Source organism: Ictidomys tridecemlineatus, unplaced genomic scaffold, assembly GCF_052094955.1.
Source record: "Ictidomys tridecemlineatus isolate mIctTri1 unplaced genomic scaffold, mIctTri1.hap1 Scaffold_163, whole genome shotgun sequence".
Classification (NCBI taxonomy): domain Eukaryota; kingdom Metazoa; phylum Chordata; class Mammalia; order Rodentia; family Sciuridae; genus Ictidomys; species Ictidomys tridecemlineatus.
Window position 1 is genome coordinate 183,552 of NW_027521425.1, and position 24,897 is coordinate 208,448.

Below are 24,897 nucleotides of genomic sequence, written 5' to 3' on the forward strand. Positions count from 1 at the left end.
GTTACTGAGGCTGGCTTTGAACTCCTGCTTCAGCCTCCTGAGCCACAGGAGTTACAGGTGTTCACCACTGTGACCGGTTTAGGCATAGATTTTAAAGTCCAGGAGACCAGCAAGCATTTCTGTTAAAGAAAGAAGAGTCTGGGACTCCAGTTTGTTTAGATGGCATCTCTTGGTTATATGGGAGCCATCAACAAATTGGCTCACCCCAGAGATGGCTAAGAGAACCTTCTGGAGTCCACTAATTCTTCCTCCCACAGTTCCATGTGTCCTCAGCTACAGTTTGTGGTAATAGAGTAAACAAGGCAAGGCATTTGGAAAGAGCTGGACATAGAAACCTTGGGGATTTTTGTTAGTTCATTTGGGGTTATTATTGCTTAAAAAGCAAGCCCCCAGAGGAGAAGCGCTACAAAGTTTCTCTCAATCCTGCCTCTGCCTACACTCATCAGCACTGATTTTGCCCCTGCCATGTTGATTCTGGATAGAAAGAGTAGGTCTCTACACCATCCCAGAGGAAGCTGCCTCTCCAAGGGGATGGGATGGCTGTTACACAGCAGGACTGTCCTTAGGATGTGGCCCTGATGGATGTGGCCCTGTATTTCTAAAACTCACACCTCCTTCTTGTTGAAAATCTAGCAAATGAAGAAAAGCTGAAATGAGGAAAATGCAAATTACCTGTGGTTTTACCAGTCAGAGACAAGTGAGCAGGTACTGATCCTGTCATCCGTGTCCACCACGGCAGAAATCTTCACACGGAGGGCCTCATCCTCCCAACAACCATATGACGTAGGGCTGGGGTTATCCTTCTTTTATAAACGAGGAAACTGAGTCACAAGAGGGTCAGTAGCTGGTCCAAGAACACCATTGGTTCATGTGCAAACGCATGTGAGCTCATTCTTTTATGATCAGGGTTCTGCTCTGTGCACTCCTGAATCTCGTCTTAACACTATGTCATCTGCATTTCCCACTGTACCACAAATTCTTACGAATCGCTGTTTCAGTGGCTGCATAGTACTCCATAACTTATTTACCCTTTCCCTCATTGTTGGGCAGGTAAATCTCCCCAAAACTTTCTTCTTCTGTTTTAAGCAAATCGAATCTCTTTGTACATTAGTCTGTGTTTACATTGCTCATAATTTATTTCCATTGGATCAATTCTTGGAAGTAGAAACCTGGAAGTTGATGAGTCACCACATTGCTTTCCCAAAGGATCAGGCCGACTCCCTTCCATCAGCACAGGGAACACCTTCTCCAGAGATTAGCCAGATTGCCTGTTGCTATTTCTTTTTTTTTTCTCTCCTTTAGATAAACTCACCTTTTTAACCATTTCCATGGTTTTTGGTGAGTGCTGTGCTGCCATAACTTTTTTCTAATTCTGGAATATTTTCAAGGTCTCCAGAAGCAGCCCAGTCCTGTTACCATTCTTTCCCAATCCCCCTCCCCCTTCAGCCCCTGGCATCTGCAAATCTTCTCTCTGTCTCTGTGGACTTGCCTCTTCTGGACACTTGGGATAGAGGGAGTCCTACACTGTGCTGATTTGATGGATGGGCTCTCTATGAGTCAGTTCAGTGAGTTGAACACATGTTCATTACTTTGCCCATTTGTGTTTCTTCTTTGGTGAATTGTTTGTTAATGTCTTTCCCTTGTATTGCTTTCGGGGTCTGAGTGTTATAAATTGGTAGTAACTCTTTATATATTAAGGTTAATAATTCCTTGACTATATTTGTAGCATTTTTTCCTTCTGCACCAAAATATTTTGATGTGGGTGTTAAAGTGGACAGAAAGCACAAATGGCAGGGAGAGCCGGGGGAATGTTTGGGTGGGGATGAAAGGGGGGCTTTGTCTTGTTGGTACAATACCACAGCCGAATGAGGTGGTGCTGATAGCCAGTACAGTCACAGACTTAGCCCCTTTGGTCTCTTCCCCAGATCTCTGCTCAGGCGGCTGCTAGTTGGGGGCCTGGTGCTAGGCGTACCTTGAGAAACAAGAATGTTCTGGAGCTGGGGGTGGACAGATGGGGCGGAGCTTTACTCTTTCCATTTCCCACACACAGCTTCTGGTGCTTTCCTCCCCCTCCAGGCCGCCTCCATGGGCCTCCTTGAGAGCTATAAGGGAGAGTCAGTTTGTGGGTCCACTGAGGCTTTGGGTGAGCTGCTCAGCACTGAGGTTTGCACCCATGCATAGAAGATAGGCCCACAGGCCCAATTTTCAGGGACTCTGTCACCAAGCAGAGGACTTTGCTACCCGAGCAACACAGGAAATGAATTGGCCCCAAGAAAGTGGGTAATTGGGAAAAAAAATTTAATGGCAACAGAGTAGCAAGCGATTTCACTGTGAATACACAATGTCTGGGTATCAGCAACATTTGACTCCTAGCCTAGTGCCCTGCAGTTACTTTATTTTGTTTAAATAACTACATCACTCACCCCCTCTGCCATTAAAGATTGGGGGGATTAAGACATAATTGTGACATGTTGGATTCTAAAAAAGCGGATGGATGTTTCTGCCCTGCCAGGTACCGAGTTGCCAAGGGGCTGTTCCCTGCAGTGGAACAGTGCTGTTCACTCGGGGGTTTTAGTGGACTCCTTGAGGTTGCAGGCAGCATCTGGGTGTGAGTGTGTGTGTAAGCGTGCCTGACTCTTCCATCAAGTTCAGAGGGGTCCTTGGCCCCAAGGCCCAGGATGCAGGTCCTTGGTGGGGTGGCATCCCAGAGTGGGGCCCGTGGACTCGTCACCCTGTGCTTGCAGTGTTGGTCAAGGGCCAGGTCACCACCAAGTACTACCGGCTGCTGTCCAAGCTGGGCGGCTGGGTGTGGGTGCAGAGCTACGCCACCGTCATGCACAACAGCCGCTCGTCCTAGCCCCACTGCATCGTGAGTGTCAATTATGTCCTCATGTAAGTCAGCCCTATTGTTCCTCCCCTTGCTCTTCCTCCTGTCACTCATTGCATCGCTCCAAAAGTGTCACCTAAGGCTCTGTCTCTTTCCAAAACTCTTCATTTGTCTCCTGTTTTGTTTTTATTTGAACAAAATAAGAGTCCAGTTTGGGGGGAGGGTCCAGATTTTCCCACGCTCAGCAGAGAGGAGTGAGTGCTGGGGGGGGGACTCAGATCCCAGCACAGAGCCCAGGTGGGGGGTTGGGAGAAGGCCCCACCTTGAACAGGGTACAAAGAAGTGCACATCTGGATCAGGAATACAAGCTCACATAATCCATGTCCACAAACCTGGATCATCTTGAATGCTTCTACGATTTGGGACAGAGGAAATCTCTCATTTCCCATCATCTATCCATATAGCCTGTTGCAAATGACAGAGAATACTGAAAACTCCCAAAGGTCAAGTTCAGTTGCAAATACATTTAAGGCCATTGGAAGCAATTGAACATGAGTCACTCTGCCCACCAAAGCTATTGTGTATTAAACCACCTTGACCCCAGGCTTAGTCCTGTACTCGATGCACTCATGGTCCCCCAGCACCCCAGAAAAGAGTCCTCATTTGTGTTCTAAATGCAGTGGTGGGGCCGAGAGTGCAGAGCACTTGCCTAGCCTGCAAAAAGCCCTGGGTTTGATCCCAAAAATGGAAGGGGAAAAAAGGCAACGAGGAGTTAGGTTCCAGGTTTTGCGCAGAGCGACCGCTGGGTCTCTGTGTGTTAGCTGCACAGTGGTCCCGGCAAAACTGTAAGGGAGAAATGATTCGGCCTAGTTATTATTCTCGAGCACCAAGGTGTTGGCTGGACGTGGAGGGCCGCCTCTCCTTCCAGGAACAGGATGCTGAGTTGGCTGCCAGGATGCTGATGCTGTCAGGAGCCTCTGGTGTGAAAGCCGACAAGGCCAACTCCAGGCTCCCGGCCCTTACAGGGCCCCTCACTCCCGCTTCCCCGGTGCTCAACGGGAATCAGCTGGGTCACAGATGTGCACCAGGGATGAGATGATGTGATTAGGGGCACTTTGGCCCTCCCTTTTGCCTTGACAGCCTTAGTGGCCCAGGATGTCCCCAGGAATTATGTTTGGGTTGTATGGGATTGGAGAGGGCTCTTCTGACCTCCCTCGATTCCTGCCAAATAGCACTAATCTTGCCAGCATTCCTGGGTCACCATCTTGGGGCTTCAGGCAGCTTTTATGACAAGATTGAGCTGTCCTGTCCTCAAATGCCACCCACACCCAAGCTCAGTGAGAGGATCCGAGGAATTTGGAGAAGGAAATCACTCAGGGGACAGAGCCAGGGAAGCCACTCTTCCTCCACCACTCCTCCTCATGACAGGCCTGCTCTCGCTTTCCAGGGACATCGAATACAAGGAACTTCAGCTGTCACTGGACCAGGTCTCCACTTCTAAGTCCCAGGACTCCTGGAGGACCACCTTGTCTACCTCACAAGAAACTAGGAAATTAGCTAAACCCAAAAACACAAACATGAAGACAAAGCTGAGGACATACCCTTACCCCCCACAGGTAACCCACCGTGGTACGGGATGCAGCTGACGTCTGTTCCAGGGGCTTGGGACACCCTGGGTATGCTAAGGAGTGACGGCCCTCTGAACATGTAGCTGGATATCTCTACAGAATGGAGCGGGTCCCCAAGGATGTCCTGCCCACAAGGTGGTGACATAACCTGGGAACAGCTGACATCCACGTGGACTTGTCAAGAATAGGAACTAGAAGACCACTGGGAGGGCACATGAGCCTGTGAGACTCCATGTAAATAGGGGTTAGAAGCACATCACATGTGTCATGTTTTCATAATATTTTTTTTAAATGAAAGCCCTTATTTATTTTTTTAGTTTTAGGATAGAACTCAGGGGCACTATACCCCTGAGCTGCATCTCCGGCCCTTTTTACATAGAGACAGGGTCACTAAGTCTCTGAGGCTGGCCTCAAACTTGTGATCCTCCTGCTTCAGCCTCCCAAGCAGCTGGGTTACAAGTGTGCTCCCTCTCCTCCCCCTTTGAAAGCACTTGGTGTTCTGTCAGATATAACAAGCGTCCATGTGCATTTGGGGTGGGGGTCTCTTTCCATCCAGAGGGTGGGTCACTGGGGAAGGCCCACCTTGGCATGGGGCAGGGATATGGCTTACCCACAGCCCCTCGGCTGGCCTCCATCCATCTTCTTTCCATGCAGCAATACAACTCCTTCCAAATGGACAAACTGGAATGTGGCCAGCTGGGAAGCTGGAGAGCCAGTCCCCCCGTCAATGCCTCGGCTCCCCCAGAACAGCAACTCCATTCAGAAGGCAGTGACCTTCTGTACCCGCCATCCTACAGCCTGCCCTTCTCCTACCATTAGGGACACTTCCCTCTGGACTCGCATGTCTTCAGCGGTAAAAAGCCAATGTTGCCATCCAAGTTCGGGCAGCCCCAGGGATCCCCGTGTGAGGTGGCATGCTTTCTCCTGAGCACACTGCCAGCCAGCGGTGAATGCCAGTGGCATTATGCCAACCCCCTAGTGCCTAGCAACCTGTCTCCAGCTAAGAACCTTTCCGAACCGCCCATGAACACTGCCCGGCACAGCCTCATGCCAAACTATGAAGGTGGGTCCTGTTGGCAGGTGGGGACACCGAGGGGAGGACTGGGAACAGCTGGGGGCTGTGGCGGTAGGTGGTGGTGGGGGCAGACAGAAACGGAGTCCTCAGGATTTGGGTAAACCTTGCCCTTCTCTGCTCCTAATTACAGCTTCCCTGCTCTCCTGTGCTTCACAAGAGAGAAAGTCACCTGTGCCTCGTGCACACCAGTGGCACTATAAAGGGGACAGGGTTCTGAACATTCAGACTCCATATAAATTCGGCATCCTCCACTCCACAGGGAGGCCTGTGATTTCCAAACCCCCTCCCAGGTTTTGAGAACCCCCAGTTCCAGTAATTTATTTATTACTTATTCTTGTTTTGCTGGGCTGGGGATCAATAGGTCTGTTGTTTTACATGATTACTTTTCACTTTACCCCAAAATGATCTTGAGAGACAAAGAGGCTTCCAATTTCCTTCTCATGCTGCTTTCAAAGTGCAGAAAAGGAGTAGTGATAACCCATGGGCTCAGGGACAAATGTGCCACTCACCAGATCTAGAACAATAACAAACTCTCCAGGCCTCAGTCTCTTCATCAGTCAGATGGGATCATAAGCCATGTGATGTGTCTGCCTTGACTTGCCAGTTCAAACCACAACAAAGATCAGAGTGGCTTTCTTAGCCTTCTCCCCCTGATGGCAGGTAAGCAGTCCTTAGTGGAGTGCCACCAGTTGCTCAGGACACCGGCCAACTCCTTTGACTTACTGGACCAACCCCAAGAAGAGGGTGGAAGGTGGGGACTGAGGGTTAGCTGCAGGAGATGTATACCTGATCCACCCAGACCTGACTGAGGCTCAGACTATAGACCAAGATGGTGTGAATGTCCTGTGGCTGTTACTAAGATAGCAGTAAATGTAGATGATGTGCCCAGGAGGGTGATAGATTTCATACCAACCTGAGATTTCATGGGAGAAATCTAACCTTCTTGATGATCATGAGGAAATGTTTTCAAAAGTAGACAATTTAAAAAGGACCACATCGGCCATCAGGGCCTGCCACCCTGTCTTGGGCCTGGGCCTGTCCTAAGAACCAGATATTCCTCAGATTTGTATTCCCAGTACCCCCTGGTCACCGGGTCCTTCACAAAGCCAAGAAAAACAAAGTGAAGGGTTTTGACAATAGTTGACAATATTACTCACTTGAGATGGACTTAAAAATAATTGTTTTTTCTTTGGGGTTCAGTATTGATATGATACACAGAATTTGATTTTTATTGATATTTTATTGATATCATATTTTATTGATATGATACACAGAATTTGATTTTTATTGATATTTTAAAAGTGAAGGAGGTTAATAACTACCTACATATCATAAGCTTGGTGGGAGGGGGGACACCAAAGATGTTAATTTGAGGCAATTTGGATCAACTTCCTAATCATTTGGGTATTAAAGGAAGACAAAGGTCCTCATAAAGTAAAAAGCCCAGATTGCTAATTGATGTCAGGCATGTAATTGAGAAGGCTGGTTTAATTATGATCCTCTCAGCAGGATCATAATAGCGCCTCTCCAGGGATAAGCAAAAACAAGGGTAGACTGGAGGGCCCTTGGTAGCCTCTAGACCCCTGTTGTTCAATAAGGTGGCATTAGCCGGCAAGGCCATCTATGGACATGGAAAAGCGGCCAGTGCTGTTCAAGAAAGAACCCTCTTCCCCACCAAAGAATAAACAGTTTTTAATCTGGGTCACCATCGACGTTCCCTGGTATGTTGCATTAGGTACATTAGTCCACACGAATCCCACCTGTTTTTTAACACAGCTCGCAGGACATTTGCAATTGTCCCTTGTGGTTGTACAATGCGCCCCTGGAATGCACGCAAGAAGGACGGTGGCAGCCCGAGGGTTGGGCGCGGGTGGCCCAGGGGTGGCGTTGCTTGGGGCAGGCCTTTCCCTCCCTGGATGCCAGCATCTAACGTATCGCCTGTCCCCACAGCGCCCGCCGCTGCGCGCACGTTTGGCAAGGACACCGTGCCCCCGCCGCCGCCGCCGCCGCCGCCGCCGAGCTTCCCGAGCTGCGGCCACTACCGGGAGGAGCCCGCGCTGGGCCAGGCCAAGGCCGCCCGCCAAGCCGCCAGCGATGGGACGCGGCTGGCGCTGGCCCGCTCGGCGCCCGAGTGCTGCGCGCCGCCGGCCCCCGAGCCCTGGGGCGCGCCCGCGCAGCTGCCCTTCGTGCTGCTCAACTACCACCGCGTGCTGGCCCGGCGCAGGCCGCTGGGGGGCGCAGCGCCCACCGCGCCCGGCCTCGTCTGCGGCCCCGGAGCCCCTGAGGCGGCGGCCGGCGAGCGGCGGCCACGGCACGCAGGCCCCAGCGCCGCCTCGCTGCCCGGCGCGCCCCAGCCGCACCACCTGGGAGCCTTGGTCATCATCACCAACGGTCGGTGACCCGCCAGGCTGGCTCCGCCCAGGCAGGGCGGCCGCAGGGAGAAGCCATAGGCCAGGCCTTCTCTGGTTCCTAGTTCACAAAGTCCAGCGGAGGAGAGGGGCGAGCTGTGTAGGCACCAATAAATTAATTTATACAGAGATAAATATTTTAATAGAACGCAGCCGACCTTGAGGCGTGACCGTAGCTGCCCTGTACCCCCGTGGAGAGGACCCGGCGCAGCCTGAGGTCGGGACATGGCCGCCCATCCTTCTTCTCCAGGGGCCCATCTTCAGACAGAGCCCAAGGTCGCGGCATTTGACGTGTGACCTCAAGCTATCGGTGCTGGGGTCTCGGGTTCGCTCACCTTGAAATCCAGCTGAAGGCATGAGCCCGGTCTCTGATGCTCAAAAACTGGGCCTTTAAGGCATCGCAACTCCATAAATACACTTTAAGGAGGGCGACCTCCCCCTGGCAGCTAGCATGCAGGAAGAGGAAGCCTACTGATTTCTGAGCCCCTTTTGATTCTTAGGTACAGGAAGAATGTGATCATTGTAAGTCCCATGAATGACAACAACTCCACTGTCTTTAAAAGTCATTCATGATTTAAAAAAAAAATTTTTTTAGTCCTTTCTTCAATACAAAACAAGCCAAGACCTAGGGGGTGTGTAGCCATGGGTGTGCTTCCCAAGTACACGGTCAAGCTCTTACTCCCCCTTCCCTTTCCTTATGGACTCTTGGTAACACCAGGAATAGCACCTTCAGAATATATTGAATAGGCATTAAATGCAAAAAAGAATATATAGCCAGATATTTTATGAGAATGACCTTGTCAAGCTTAATTCCACAGCAAAGTCCCTCTGTCCCACACAGATCTATAATTCACTAGGATCGTGTTTGCTACAGGTAGTGCTAATGAAGTTAGTTAAATTGCATGTGCAATATGGAAAACTATCATGGACTGCACCTTGTAGAAGACAAACTTGCTTCAAGGGTGTAATGAAAATGATGGACACATTTTAAACATTTTCTGCATTTTATACATAGCAAGAGCGCTTCATATGAATGTGTCATGTGTGTAACAGGTGAACAGAGACCCTTTTATAATGCACCAGGAGTATTTTCAAAATAAACTTCCAATACTTTTGGTTTCACTCTTATGATATTTTTCCTTAAAGATATCAACATTGGATCTGAGGGAATAGATGCATTGAGCTACCACCTTTCAATTTGCTCTGCACTAGAAACAACTGTATCCCTTTGCTGCTTTTTCAAAGCTTATTTAGGAAATTCTTCCACATTTCTGAATAGAAAGAGGTTTCACATACTTTTAACTCATCCTTCTAGAATCAAAATGAGAATGCATAAAGTGTTCTCACAACGTGAACTGATCTTTTGCCAACCCTGAGTCAGCAAGGGCCCTATGTAATCTCTTCAGGGTATCAGTTGGCTTTATAGTATGCAGGTTAAATTTTGCAAACTTAGGAACATGTGTCATGCACAAGGCGACTGGATCACAGATGGGTACACACACCTCTCTCCTGCACTGAGCTACACCTCACTAGCTGCTCTGATGGACTGTGTACACACATAAAAGAAACCAAGGGTATTCTTTTTTATGGTCGCAAGTCTCATAATTAAACCATGATTCTTGCAAGGTATAGGTTTAATTAATGGGAGACATCACCAACATTTTTCAATAAAGTACCACAAATGTTTTAACATCTACCTGGTTATTAGCCTTGGGGCTATATTTAGTACACACAAATCAGGAAGCCTTCTGGAGCAGGTTAATAGCAAAGGTTACCGCTGAGGAAAATGGCCCTGTTATAGATTTACAAATGACAGTGTCAATAGACTTAACCAAGAGTGTGTACTTAAAGATAAAATGTGTGCTCGTGGAAAATTCCTCATCTGAACAAATATCAGAATTTTCACAGCCTAGAACGGGAAGGAGGATTCCTCTCAAAGCCCCTTTCAAGATGGCCCCCCCGGGGCTCAATGCAAAGTTGGCAAGCAGTTACCACGGCAACCTAATATTGTTCCCTCCATCTTCAAGAGTCTGCACACTGAAGCCGTCGCGGTTCCCCGACTTCTGTGAGGCTCTAGCAGGGGAAGAGGAAGCATTTTAATAAATATCCCTCCCTTTGACAAAAAAAGAAGAAAAATCGTACTGGGCCCTTACATGTACCATGTTGACAAAAATACCAGGTCAAATGGATTTGAGACATAAACCCAATTCAGGACTGGCTTGGCCCTCCAAGGGGCCTCCCAGGGAAAGGAATTTCTTTATATTCTTGGAAGCCCTTTTCTAGAAAAGCCATTCCATTCATACCTCTGCAGGGATGTGAGCGGGTATGAGGGCCCTGAGGAAATCTGTAAGAGCCCCTATTGCCCCCACCCCCACCCTTTCATCCCTTTAAAAGTCCTGTCAGCCATGCCCCCCTCTCTCTCACCTAAGGAGAGATTTCCAATGGTCCATACATAAAAATCACCCAGGTTGTAATTTATTGGAACTGTACATTGGAGTAGACTGTGGGGGCTACTTCTGATAAGATGGAAGCCAAAGAACATTTTCAAATAAATGCCATAAAATTACAGTAGCTTAAAATTTTGGTGAATCATAGTCTGTTTGTTATTTAAAATGCATGTGTCAATGTGTTCCTGAGCTTAGGTATATGCTATGTAAGATTAAAATCTTGGGGGGAAAGCTTTTGACAAAAATTGAACAGTTTTCACAAAAGAGAAGCCCTAAAAGAACAGAATCTAGAAGTTGTTAGATTTCTTTCTCATCGCCACTAAAGCTTTGTTGTTGTTTTGTTTTTTTCTTTTAACCTTTGCTAATTTTTTTTCTTTGGAATAACAAGATTGCTCTTTTGTCAAAAATACATAAAAACAAAAACACATCAAGCTTCTTAATATTTAGAAATATATCCATATTCCTTATTACGTAAAACATTTAATTTATTTTTGTAAAAAATTCTTTAAATATAAACATAAAATACTGTAACTAAAACAAGTGCCTATTTTAAAAAATTAAATGTATAGTAGAAATATGAACAAACTCAAAACATAGAGAAAGTACATAAAGTTTATTTTGGTAGACTCGCTTTTTATAGGCATTGGTTTAAAGTGATTCTTTTCACAGATGATTCTTTGAAAAGCTAAAAAAAAAGCAAAGGTTTACATTTCCTTTTATTTTAAAGATGCATAGTAATGACCTGGAAATAAGGATTCTGCCATTCCTGTCTGGGAGAGCCAGCAGATGGAGAGAAGGGAAGCCCCCTGGCCTCTTGGCCCCCTCTGAATTCCCCTTTACACTCTGTGAGGCTGGTCGCTCCAGACACTAGAGTGAGAGGCCATCATACAGTATATTTGGGGGTCAGGGGCCACCAGAGGCTGCAGTCCCTTGGCTTTCACAGACCTGTGCATCTACCCCTCACCGAGGCTGGATAGGCAGGCTATTCGCTCCTGTGTCAGGTCATGCCAATGTTCTATGGCATGATCCACCAGACCCAAATCCTTCCTCCTTCCTTTACGTCCCTGCAGGATGCTCACCTTGCTTCAGGGGGCCATATGAAAGCCCCTTCCCACTGTGTCCTGTTCTGGAGCATTTCCTCACCAGTCCAGAAGGGGGGATACCTCACCTTTTAACAAAACCTGGGAGACACTCAATGAAACTGGGGGACAATCTAGTGATCTACAGTTTAGTGGCTACGAGTGAAAAGTTATGAGGAAACACAAAGTTTCCATAAAGACTTTAAAGCTCCTTGAGATGCCAGATCGCTGAGCACAGAAATCCCCCAGTTGTAGAGTGTGGGTAGCCTCTGGCAGACTTCCCCAGCTCTACTTTTCACCTTCATTCTCTGCATATGGCAGAAATTCCAAGTCTTTGGTTTGTGTGAGGCAAAACCAGGTTTATGGAAAACACAGCATCTGCTTCATGTCTATTTTGTCTCCCTCAAGACAACTCGATGTCCTGATGAGCAAGAGTACCCTTAAAAAGTTCAACTACTAAGGCCAAGCATTGCACCCACAACATCTCCGGCTGCTTTGACATGGCCACACTTCATTAGTTTTAATTTACAGAAAGGAAATTAAATAATAACATTTTTTCCCAAAGCAGAACTGTCCAGAATAGGCCTTCAGCTTAAAACAAAACATAGCATGTTTTTAATTAAATAATTCCCCAAAGAAATTCAAAATTCAAAATGCCAGCTCTGAGGGATGACTGGCCTTATATTACAAAGTTTAAGAAATGAAACTTGCAACGTTAGCTGGAGATCTTTGTCCTTGATGATATTCTGCAGACTCCCTCTCAAGGGTGAGTCCGTTTTCCAATTTTGGGGCGGTGTGACTTTTATTTTAACTCATCACTAATTCCAAAAGAAGACCTGGGCATTTAAGAGAAAGTGATTTTTTTAAAGGAAAAAAATTCTAATCAGAGCCTTATTTGCAAAAATTACTTTTGAAGTTCTTTTTTTAAAAAAAGTTACATTTCCAAAAGACACATATTGGATTGGTGTACTTAATGAAACATGTTATTTTTTTCCTCCTATGGGGCTGTCTGTGTCCGACTACGTAAGACCTGGATAAAGACAGTGCTAGTTTACAATGAGGGGATTTTGTTCAAAGCTGAGGGCTCCATCAAGTTTTCTTTCCACTAGCTTCAATTGGGACAAAAATTGGCTCTTTAAAGCTGAAAAGTAATGGGTGTGATTCATACGCTCAACAGAGATAGGAGTTGTGTGGGAAAAGTGTGGGTACATCTGGAAATGGCCAAGGTACAAAGGCTTCCTTCCCTTTGTTCTTCCATGGAGACTTTTAGCACTTGGATTTTGAATGTTTTCTTTTAAAGCCACACACACATACACACACACACACACGCACACATGGAGAGAGAGAGACACACACACACACACACACTCCCTCCCTCTCTCTCTCTCTCTCTCTGAACTGATGGCACTCAGTATCAACATCATTTTCTCTCTTGGCAACATAAGGAAATGGGGGGCAAAACACCTTACAAACGCAATGCCATGGATTGGATCCTCTGTGTACTGAGTCTTGTAGGAATGCTACACATTTTGAAATGAGCCTGAAATTGGTTTAAAAGCTTCAAAAATCCTCCCTGAGTGTGAGACTGAACCTTTATCTCCAGCTGTTAGAGCCCAAGCATCTACTCCTGCCTCTAAGCAGTGCCCCACCGATGCTTAAAAGATCTTGAACTTGATCAAATCTCTTCAGAATATGCAGTAAACTTGAACTTGGGAAGGAGAGCACATAAAATAATGTCGAAGTACTTGACTAATTTTCTCTACAAGTCACTGCGACCACGCCAGTTGGATGCCTCTCTAAGCCTGTAGACATGGTTATGGGGCCACCACAGCGGAGAGCAACTCTTGGAAGCCTGCCTTCTCTTTTCTTCACAAACACAAATGTAAAATAATTAAGTGCCACTGTCTGTTCTGGTGGAAAAATCTCTCCCTGGATGCTCAGGAACAGTGATCAGATACCTCTAACCCTCTGCTGGCCTGGGCTGCCATGTTTTGATTTGCCTTTTTTTAAAAATCTATAGTATATATATATATATATATATATATATATATATATATGTGTGTGTATATGTGTATGTATGTGTGAATGTGTATATGTGTGTGTGTGTATGTATGTTACAGATGGACACCATACCTTTTTTTATTTATTTATTCCTATGTGGTGCTGAGAATCAAACCTAGCGCCTTCCTAAGTGCTAGGTGCTCCACACCTGAGCCCCAGCCCCAGCCCTTGATTTGCTTCTTAATAGCCTGGTGGTAAAGGTCTCCTCTCCTGGGAGAGTATCTGACTTAGTCCTTTGCTGTTTCCACATAACATTTCCCCCCCAATAAACACAAATTCAAGCCCAAAGGGGGAGAGTGATTTCATGCCTGTCGAGGGGCTTTACCTACACTGAATCTTCCACCTGTCAACACTCTATCTAGAAGCACCGTCAAATACCTGATAAAATAACAACCACAAAATAACCAGAAAAGCCCAGAAATATAGAAAAAAATAATGAATTATGAAATGACTTGGAGGGAGAAAAAAAATCCACCTAGAACTCTACATTAGTCTTCCAGCTCCCCTGGTGAGGAAAGGCGGCAGCAAAACCCACAGAGCTCCTGTGTGGCTCTGCCAGGCCGCTGCAGTTTGCAGACACGCGCCACCAGGCTCCTGCTCTACCGCCGCTTGGGCAGGATGAGGTTCCACAGCATGAGCTTCCACAGCATGTCGAAGGAGTTGCTGTCCGGGTGCACAGTCACCACCTCACCGCCCTCCTGATGAACCTGCAGGAACCCGGAGTCATGGAGGCCCACTATGGACACCTTCGGCCCCTTGGCACTTCCCAGGCAAACTTGTTGACCGCTGAAAAGGAAGCACAGCAGGTCAGGCTGGCTGCGGACAAGTAGCAGAGTGTTTATCTCATTATGCAAAGGTGGGGTCCCAGGTGACTGGTTAACTACTACTCAAACGACAGGGTGGTTGGTGGGTTGGACTCTCTTAAGCCACTGACACTCCCAATTCTGATCACCCTGCTGACTCCCTCACCCCCTCCACCCCTCAAAGGCAACAGTGCCACTTCTCTGGGTTGTTGGGTTGAGACTTGGGGCAGGAAGGCTGAGTCAAAATAAAAGACTGGTCTTACAAAATAAAGCTGAACAACATCAATTACAAGATAAATGAATTCTGATCTTGCTTTCTTTGAATATTTTCCAGATGTACCTGTTTATTACATCCTTGTTAATTGTTTTCAGAATGAAGAATTCCCTCATACCTTAATTTTAATTTTGTATCATTAAAATTTTTATTTACTTATTTATTTATTTACTAATTTATTTTTAATGGTGCTGGGGACCTTATATGCTGGGTAAGCTCTTTACCACTGAGTTTCATCTGTAGCCCCTCAAATTTTTATTTTGAGGAATTCCAAACCTATAAAAAAGTTGAAAGAATAGTCCAACAAACCTCATCTCCCTTCATTTATATTCATACCAAATAATAAAATTTTCTGTATTTGCTTTCTCTCTTCTCACACACACAAACACATTTATTTTTTCTGCATCATTGAAAATAAGTTTCAGGCATCATGATACTTCATGCTTAAATATTTTAACATATATCTCCTGCGAAGAAGAACAATCTCCTATAAAACCATATAACACCACTGTCACCCTTGAGAAATCTGGTCTTGATACACTAGTGATATCTAATGTACATTGTACATATTACATACATGCTATCTCATATATGTGTAGCTAGTCTTTGTTCAGATTTCCCCATGTTCAATGGCTATCCTCTAAACACAACACGTTTACCTATCACACCTCTTTAGTCTTCTTTAATCTCCAGCACATCTCGGCTTTCTCTTTGTTTGCCAGTTTGAAGACACTTCCTTCCCAAGGGTGGAGGCTGGTCATTACACCTCAAAGGTTCTCAAAGCTTAGCTGTAGGAGAGTCCCTGGAGCATCCATCTGCACACAGTGTGCAGCCAGGATTTAGTAGGCCGTGGCTGCGAATTTGTCTTTCTAACAAGTTGCCAGATGAGACTGCCCCTGTTTCCTGGAGATCTCACTTTCAGAACCACTGTTCTAGAACATTCCACCACTTAGATGTATTTGATCATTTTCTCTCAGAACATAATAAACTGATTTTAAACACTTTCAACATTGTGTCCTCCTCTCACATCCTACCGGGAGGTATGAGATGCCTGTGTTCCCACTCCTGGCAACGCTGAAACTTGGTCACAGTGGTGGTGCCCACTGGGATTCTCCATCATAAAAGTGAAAACTAATTACTCAGACCAGGATCCATGGCCTTGTTTTAAGACACTATTTTAACCAAGGAATTTTAAAAGAATGGAGACAAATGAGCACTGACCTGTGTATCCAGTATTTGTAATAAAGAGGAAGAACACCATTGGGCCCTTTGTCCTGGAACGTGTGGATCAGTGTCTCCAGCACCGTCACCACCCTGGCGATAAGGTAATCCGCTTGCAGGGGCTTTAATGCTGCATTGTATTGCTTATTGTATTCTGTGACAAGATCATTGATGCAGATGGTAGGATTATTTTTGGTTACATTGAATCCACAGCCTGGGCAAAAATAAACAAATAATTGATAAAATGAGCAGTTCAACATCTTGATGGTATCACACATTCCTCTCCACCACCTGGAAAAAGTTAGTGATTGTTTTGTGGTTGTTACTGCAGTGCTGGGGATCCACCCCAGGGCTTTGTCCCACATCAGGCAAATGCCCTACCATGGAGCTGCATCCCAGCCCCACAAAAATTGTTTCACTTCCTTATTGTCATTTCATATCTACGGTCTCTGGCTACTTAGAGACTGATATATCTCTGAGACCATCTCTTTTTCATCCTTCCTATATAAGTGAGGACCATCTCAACTTCACTAGAAAGAAGAAGTTGGGGGAAAAACTCACATCTTACTAAATTTAATTAAGCAGAAGCTATTATTGCAGCAGAACTTCGTGTTATTTCTGAAATAATGACTCTCATGTGGTCTAACTAGGAATTGTGCTCTGTATCCAGCCCAAAATGAAGTATCCATTTATTTTCCTACTTGAATAGGGAGAATATATGCTTGAAGAGAGAGAATTTTATTCAGGGCTTAAGGCGTAAACTCTGCATTCACAGATTTCAAATCTTTGCCACGAGACATCCCTAGAACACAACTAGTATTTTATCCTTGGAAGCCTCCGGGGCTGAGGCTCTGCTGTTGGAAAGGAACAAGTTCCTAGGTGTGGTGTTTGAATGTGCTCCTCTGTGCTTACTGCTCCCATCCTCTGGGGGAGGGGTGGTGACTTCAGAGGAGCCTAACCTCAGCCTGCAGCAGGTCCCTGAATCAACCTAAGAGGTTTTCAATAAGAAAACAGGACAACAGGACTGCCAGAGCTAGGCCAAGGCCATCACACAGACAGTGCCTTTAAAAAAAAAGTCCCCACAACATTTGCTTCAGGTGCAATGACACACCTATAGTGATAGGACTCTTCAGGAAATGTTTGGACTTTATTAATGTAAAAGGAATGAATGGGCTAGCCTCTGATTTTTAAAAGCATATTTCAGTTATTAAAACACAAAGCAATGTAAACTGCACTGGGGAAAAAGACCCAGTATTTATGGTAATGGGCAGAATCTGCAGCTGTGCCTTTGTCCACTCATCCAGCAACATATCTGAAGCACCTATTGAAAGCTGAGCATTAAACTGAGAGTGATCTAATGCTGAAAATCTCCCCTGCATTCAAAAACTTGAAAGTCCTAGGGAGATTAGTGATATTAACTACTGTCAACTTAGGCTCTGTCCTGCCAAGGACCAAAGAACACCCTGCTGACAACTCTGAATCTTTCCCTGGTTGAAGATTGCCCCTAGCCTCCAGTGGCTTTAAGAATTTAGTAAAAGCTATGAATTCATTCCCCCTTGTAGACAAAATTCTTTAGCTCCAAAACTAAATTAATTTCTTCAATTCCAAAGCCATCCCCAGGCCTCTTTGATATCTGTGAACACCACTTGGAAATTTTTTGCATCTACCTCAATAATTCATTGAAAGATAGGCAACGGAGCTGTAAGCTATGAAGTAGCTTGCCCAGAATAATACCGCCAGTTGGTAGCAGAGCTGGAAACATAAGCCTTGTGTTCTTTGGCTGGCACTTCAACACATGGTCACATGTTTTCTGTCCATTACTGATTTCTTAACACCAATTAAATTCTACTGGGCATCAGGGGCATGTCAGCAGTTAGAGGAACAGGGACCTAAGAACTTCTGGAAATGACTCTGTATCATTCTTCTTGCCTGATCTGAATATGCAGAGGTGAAACGGGGATTCTGGACCCCACCTTGACCAGCCTGCAACTGCTTTGAAAGGTTAAAAATAAGGCAACTCTTTCATGGCTGGAAAGGTCAAGGTTCTGTGGCACAAACCTGTAATCCCAGCAGCTTGAGAGGCTGAGGCAGGAGGACCACGAGTTCAAAGCCAGCCTCAGCAATTTAGTAAGTTGCTCTAAATAAAATACGAGATACAGCTGGGGATGTGGCTCAGTGGTCGAGTGCCCCTGAGTTCAATCCCTGGTACCCCCTCCCCAAAAAGAATGTAAGGTCAGCAGGAGAACTCTTAGAAATTAACCTTTTTATTACATAATGGTATATTGTTTATTTTCATTTCAAATTCAATGATAAGCTGGAGTGTGTGAGGGATAAGACCTCACCTGTTTGATGTGATACCATCTGGCGGTTTCCATGGCCTTAGACAGGAACTTCTAAGCCCTGGAATTGCTCTCAACTACCTTGGTCCTCTCTGCACATTACCATACTCTATAAGACCCAGAAAAGTTATCCCATTTGACAATCTGCTCTTCCCATTGTAGGCATGAATGAGCTGTTTTAATTTTTGTTGTTTTATTAATCTAAAAACTGCAAATGGAAAGGCTTTAAAAACTTACCGATAAGTATGTAGAATGTTTCTCCCATAAGGGTTGAGTTAACCAGAACTCCTCCCATCTTCATAAGGTCACTGTAATAAATATCGTTGGGCCACTTCACTCGTAAGTTGATATCCTAAAGGAAAATCTGCACATTAATGAAGCAATCAAGGACACAGAGGGATCAGATGGAGTCATTGAGCCGAAAGAAGATGAGCAGAATTCTCCTGAAACTACTGCATCAGGGGCCTCGCCTGGGCCCTTCTCCGTTTTCAGACAACTAATCACTTCTTGGGGACATTTCAATATTAAAGCAGCTCTTGGGGCCAGAGGTGAGAGACCTAGAGAACATACTTAGCACAAACCCCAGAATTCTCCCCTACACCCCATCACTGCTTTTCATCATCAGACACTTTCTGAAGATGCCTCCTGTGAGTCAAGTTCATCAATCACCTCAGTATCAAGAGCCTCCAGCGAGGTGTGCCTATGTGCCTATCTTGTGCAAGGTGCAGGGGGCAGGAAGAGAAGGCACTCTCAGGGTTCACTCCCTTCAGAAGATGGTGCTCAAGAAACAACATGGCCCTGAATTACCAGCATCATGAATGTTGATTCAGGCCACATTGTTGAGACACTGTAGAAGTGTCTTGAGCAGAATGCTATGAAGACCCAGAGGAGGGACTTTTTTTACTGAGTTATTAGAGAAAACTCTGAAGATCTGCCAACAGTCAACTTGGACAACAGAAGTGGACTTGTCATTGGTCCATTGCCACTCCATCTTGGGGATCTGTTTGTGCCCTGATCACGGTAGAATGGACCAAGAGGAGATACTGCTTTGAGCGAGACCACCCAGGCCTTCACCACCTATATGAGCAGAAACACGACTGGACCATGTGGACGTCATAGCCACCAGGCTCAGACCTGAGGCTGGCAGCTAGATCTGGCCATGTGGGGTAAAGGAGGCTCCTCTGGGGACCTGAAGCTGGGAAAGAGACACTGGGCACTATGAAGCCAGAGACCAGAGAGCAGCTGGTGATCTCCAGGTTCCGCGGGGCTCATCATCCTGCACTGTGTCCCAGGCACAGCACCAAGCCCCTTCTCAGCACAAAACTCGCCTGCTGGGACCAGTCTCGTCTGTATGGAAGAGATTATGAGGCTGACTGAGGTTCCAGCACTTGGAAGTGCGGAGCTGGGATTCAGACCAGGCCTCCCCGACAGCCAGGCCTGGGTTACAACACTGCGCCGTGGGGCCTGCTGCTCCTGTGAAGCCCTCCTTTCCGACAGGCTCCTTACCTCCCCTGCTCCAGAAGCTCTGCGGTCCTAGCACAGCAGCCTGGGCTGAGAGCAGAAGTGCAGGAGCAGCCCAAGCACCAATAGGACGTGGGGTGCTCACAACGGGACCTTTCAATGACAAGGACCTTTATGTCTCTTTTCTGCCTCGAGTCAGGGTTCTCAATGTGGGGACGCATCTGTCATCCTGGTTGTCACAGCTTGAGACAGTGCACTGGCATCTAGTGGGCGGAGGCGGGGCTGCTGCTGCATGTCCCCTCAGGCCAGCACTGCCCGAGGACAAATATGTCAGCAAATTATCAACAGGCCTAAGGTTGAGAGGCTCCTCTAGAAAACCTGTGAGCTGGAGACTTGAGCTTTTGTCACTCTCCCAATTCTCCAAGGGATTTCTTTCTCTTCTCTTCCTGCCACCTGTGTCCCCACAATGGCACAGTCAAGCCTCTGCCTCCACAGGAGGACAAAAGAGTTCCCATAGCTCAGACATGGCTCCTCTGCCTGGTGGGCGGCAGCTTTTCTGAGCTGGCCCTGAGCGCCAGCTCTGGCTAGGCTTCATGTTTTCCGATTTTGTATGGGAATGAAGCAGCTTAAGAAATTCTGGGTTCTCATGAGGGCAAACAAGAACGTCTATCCCTAGATGAAGAGACAGGCCATGTTCTCAGTTTTTCTTTTCCCAATCATTTATTCAAACAGCTGCTGTGATCCTCCCATGGCTAAGGCAGTGTGCTCAGTACTGTGGGGACCCAAGGTGAAGGAATCCTGCCTTCAAAGAGCTGGAACTTCGTGGGAGACAGAACAAGATCCCACATGACTCTGCTTCAAAGCAATGTCATAAAAGTGTTTCAGAAACTCAAGGTGCTATCAAGCTGTGGAAGGAGTGACCACTGAGACACTCGGGGAAGGCACCTCCCTGAGCTGGGTCTTTAAGGATGAGCAGAAGCTCAAGGTGCAGAGGAGAGGGAGGAGCAGGGATTCGGGGAGGGATGGGCAAGAGCCCAGGCAGACGTCACAGAGAGAAGGAGCAGAGGGAGCCAGAGCAGGCCTCCCACAGAAGCTCTGGAAGGAGGTGGGCCCTGCAGTGATGTGCCTGGGTCTGGTCTTGGTTTCCACGCTGATGTGACATCTAACTAGGGGCCAGCTGAAACCCTGGTGAAGGTAACAAGATAAGTGAACTATACATAGCTGGGGCCATTTCAACCATCGAATAGTGGCTCTATGTAGGCCAATGAGGCTATATTAAAAATAAATCCAATTCAAAATCCAAGTCACACACACAGGGGTGCTGAGGCAATAACTGTGGAAACAGGCTGGGAACCTTGGTAGTAGAAGTTTCTTAAGGTGCACCACGGAGGGCAAGCCTTCTCCCTCCCCACAGCCTGCTGCCCCCAGAACTTGGAACAGCCCTGTATACAGAAGGAGATCAAAGAATGCTGCTAGGTTAACCAGTGAGGCTACAAGGTCAAAGCCCTGAAAAGGTGAACAGATTCATTTAAGATTCTAGTCTCAGTATTTAATTTACTTTCCTAAGCCTCATTACCTGTTGCTCAGTTGACAATACTTCCTCCCATGATGGAGCTTTGGATTCTGAAGTTTCCTCTGAGAAGTGTGCAGCTCAGGTGCTGCAGACCTTGCTCCTGAAGGTCTGTGACTGTCTGAGGAGCTCCCAACTCTACAGACAGTAGGGACACTGAGCATCTGGTAATAAGCATTCGTCAGCATAATGTGGGGAACACAGACTTTGGAATTATCTACACCCAGGGGACAGCAGAGACACATGTGCATATGAAGTCGTGGCCACAGGGGATGGCAGGTGAGAGGCAATGGAGAGGACTTTTCTTTGAATACCAGTGGAGGACCTCAGCTTCTCTGAGAGTCCTGCTCCAAACATGTTGCTCCAGGAACTCATATGATCATGAGAACTGCAGGTGGGAGGGAGTGGGAGGACCTCTTTTCCATATCCATGTGAAATCTTTGCAGGAACATTTGGGGGGCATGTGGGGAGGCAGGGAAGGAAAGGCTCCAGTTATCATCATCCTCTTTTCCTTGTCTTTTTAATAACTGCCACCAAAGCATCCCTCAGTCACAATGACACAGGTACCTCTGTCCTTACTTTGGGAAAGACAGTGACTGACAACCCTGGATGCTGAACTCAGTCAACCGTAGACAAAGGGTAGCTCTGCTGAGCAGAGACAATGGTAAATGCAGGTAGGAAACGAGAAGGGGTTTTTTTTAGTCCATAAAATAAGACTTTTTAACAGAAAACACAGAAAAATAGCTCCCATCCAGTACTCCATCAGAAAGAAAAAAGGAAAGCAAGAAAGCTGACAAACAGGAAGGACAGAGCATTCTGGGGACACAGGCACTCTGATGGGGCCAGCAGAGACACCTGGTGGTGCTCGTAAAACTCCACTCTGCAGCCAGCAAAGGGCAGGTGGAGGTTCAAGTCCAGCTGCCAATTCTGCAAACATATGCCACAAACCACACAGGCCGAGCTCTGCAGGCTCAATAAGAAGGTAAGAGGGAGCTGAACTACACGTACCTGATACTCGGGAATGGACCGCACTGCCTCCACAATGGCGAGGGACATCAGGTGCTGCACAAACGGAATCCTCTGTCCCAGCTGAGACCTCAGGGGGATGGAGACCAGCACAGTAGAAAGGGCACAGCCCACGGGGCTCAGCCAGGCATTCGGTCCCCGCCCTGGAACACAGACCATTGGGAATCTAGTGCTTCACCAAATGGACGCTCTGAGGTGGGAGAGTGCCCCACTTAGTACATGCCTGCATATTCTGGGGTGAACTCAATAATCAGAAGGGCACTGTAAAACTTGAAGCTGTGTTGCTGAAAGGGTTTCCCTAAATTAGCATCATGCCCTGTGGCATATCATTTATGCTCTGATGACTGAATCTTACAGTGTCTGAACATCGGCCTGCCTCATTCTCACTGCCGGTCACAGGGTGAAGACAGACATACTGGGAAACTGGAGCAATCTACACTGATACAGGAGAAGTTCTGCAAGCCACTTTTTCAAAGTGATCCTGTTATGGGGTTGTCCACACAATCTAGTGAACATTACTAAACACCACAGCAGTTTGCTTCAAGTGGGGGGACTGTATACCACATGCTGGTTATCTCAAGAAAGTAGTTTTTAAAAAATGACCCCTATCATTAACTCTCTGAGTTGTTACTTTTCTTAAAATTTAATTTAGAAAAGTAAAATGATCAAAATGAGAAGTATGATTAATCAAAGTTTTTTTAGAATGTCTTTAAAAATCCACCATACTGAGTCCCATAGTTTGAATCATTTTTTTTCTTATTGAGCTATGTTCAAGAGGAATAAGTGTAAAATAACAGATTTTTATTTCTCTGCTTCTTCTGAAAAAGCTACATGAGCCTCTGAGAGCCTGGTTGGGGATCAGGAGGGGCAAGGCCAACCTGCTGGTATCTCTTGCAGACACTGGGCAAGGAACCTGGGGCAGACTGCACATGGGCTCTGGAGGATCCAGGCTCTTGTTCCACGATCAGCAGGTGGAAGAGGCCCAAGCAGCACCCTGCTTCTGTGGTCACTTTGCAAAAGATCATTGATCTAGTGTCCACCTCATGAAAATTCCAGTGCTGGCTAGGGTGGGAATCCACAAGTGAGAAGCCCTTCCACATGATACTTAGAGACAGAGAAGGACCCTCAGGAGGACCTTCAGGAAAATAAACCTAACACAGTTATGATTTACAAATGCAAAGACCAGAACACACCAGAGAGAAAAATTTACAAAATGTAGGCCTGTGGTTGTTAAGGCCATCAGAAGCAAATGTTGAGTGACCAACCTACACGGCCGTTTGAGAGAGTATTTTGATTCTGCTGAGGCTAACGCTTCCCAACACGGTTTCCTTCCCTCTGGCCCCATTTCAGAGGGCTGTGAAAATGGGAAAGACTCCAACTCAAGTTGTCTCAGTGATCAGCACACAAGATCAGTGGGCTCTCTGGCCAAGAGAATCATAGATTTTAGCAAAGAAAAACAACAAAAGATGACTGACCTTTGCCCTGGGTTTGCCGGACTGCAATGGCAATTAAGCCCATTTCCTGTGCCATCTCAAACATCAACCTGCAAATGATGGGAAAAATTGGTCAGCTGGAACAGGGAATCGTGCAGGAGGAGCACAGCTCCGACAGGAGGGGACAGGGCTTGTGTTCACAGTGTGCGTGTGGCCAAGGAAATGGAGTCGCACAGGGGAAAGGGCTCTGCCCTCCTTCACAGCCTCTGCAGTGAGAATGCCCACCAGAGCTGAAGAAATGCCCGAGGGCACCGAGCCCAGAGGAGGGACAGAGGCACCTGTTGGTGTCCTCAAGACTGGGTCAGATGATCCATCTTAGGAATATTCCACCAAGTTCTTTCTTCCCCCTCTGGTGCATGCACTCTGCTCAAGTGACAACTAGCAATTGCTGACATTTGTTTCTACTTACAGTGAGTTTCTGTTCAAACACCAGTACACAATCACAACAGAAGTTTCTGATTATTCAGAAAACCAATATGGTGGCAATAAAGACGTTTAAAAGATACACCATCCCCTGAGAACTAATTAGGCTTTAACTATAGTAAATAAATCTACACCTTCTGAGAACCTGAAAGAACCTGGATCATTTTAGGCTTTAGTCCCGTGTTCTAAAAATCCTATATCCAAAGTGCTTATATGCTGAATACATTTTAAGAGGTGACTATTTTAATATACAATTTTAAGCTGACTTTTACACACATTTGTTGTATTAATAACTTGTAATCGTTTACATTTTTTTCTGTTTCAGTATTCCAAGCAAGGAATTGGGGATTTAATTCTATTTAGTAAAACATTTGTCTTATTTTAGTCTATTCATGGTTGTTGTCTTCCATCTTAAAATATCAACCTTAAAAAAGATCAATGTTTATTAAATATTTAGTAAAAAGTTATCCAGTCATCCTTTAAATGGAATTTCCCTGAATAACTTTAGTTTAAAAAATAAAATTATTTAGGTCTTGAGATAAATTTCAGAGCTTCCCTTAACAACACACCCATGATTTAATAATCCCATTCACAGAAAAAAATTGCTTAGATTCCTTATGTTATATATAAACTCTTCATGCTCCAAACAAAACACATGTCCCCTGGTTGCATCCTCTGCAGAGATTGAGAACAGTTGGCCACCAGCCTTTCTAATAAGAACCTTTGAGTACTTAAATTTCATTACTAAATTTCCACTTAGTC

The 24,897-nt window shown here is 46.1% G+C and overlaps 2 protein-coding genes across 2 annotated transcripts in view; one reads left to right on the forward strand and one right to left on the reverse strand.

Annotated features, from left to right (window-relative positions):
• Nucleotides 1-9,060, forward strand: part of LOC144372796 (single-minded homolog 2-like) — a 35,907-nt gene extending 26,847 nt beyond the window's left edge. Inside the window, 4 exon segments of the mRNA XM_078036043.1 lie at nucleotides 2,626-2,869; nucleotides 4,275-4,443; nucleotides 5,110-5,518; nucleotides 7,481-9,060. Coding sequence (XP_077892169.1) covers nucleotides 2,626-2,869; nucleotides 4,275-4,443; nucleotides 5,110-5,518; nucleotides 7,481-7,929 — 1,271 coding nt within the window. The 3' untranslated portion in view covers nucleotides 7,930-9,060.
• A 5,064-nt stretch (nucleotides 9,061-14,124) lies between these two features.
• On the reverse strand, nucleotides 14,125-24,251 carry LOC144372797 (biotin--protein ligase-like). Its single transcript, XM_078036044.1, has 5 exons — nucleotides 23,695-24,251; nucleotides 22,202-22,362; nucleotides 18,400-18,514; nucleotides 15,824-16,037; nucleotides 14,125-14,341 (listed from the first exon to the last, which is right to left on the reverse strand). Exons 1-5 carry the CDS (start codon nucleotides 23,756-23,758, stop codon nucleotides 14,125-14,127), a joined length of 771 nt encoding a protein of 256 aa, XP_077892170.1. The 5' UTR covers nucleotides 23,759-24,251.
• Between the last annotated feature and the right edge of the window lie 646 nt (nucleotides 24,252-24,897).

Excerpts from the sequence above, each read along its gene's own strand:
- LOC144372797 (XM_078036044.1), bottom strand. The coding sequence starts at position 23,758 with ATGTTTGAGATGGCACAGGAAATGGGCTTAATTGCCATTGCAGTCCGG. Across the intron at positions 18,515-22,201 it reads GGTCCATTCCCGAGTATCAG|GATATCAACTTACGAGTGAA; the intron begins GTACGTGTAGTT and ends ATTTTCCTTTAG. Across the intron at positions 14,342-15,823 it reads TACAAATACTGGATACACAG|CCAGCCTGACCTGCTGTGCT; the intron begins GTCAGTGCTCAT and ends ACTTGTCCGCAG.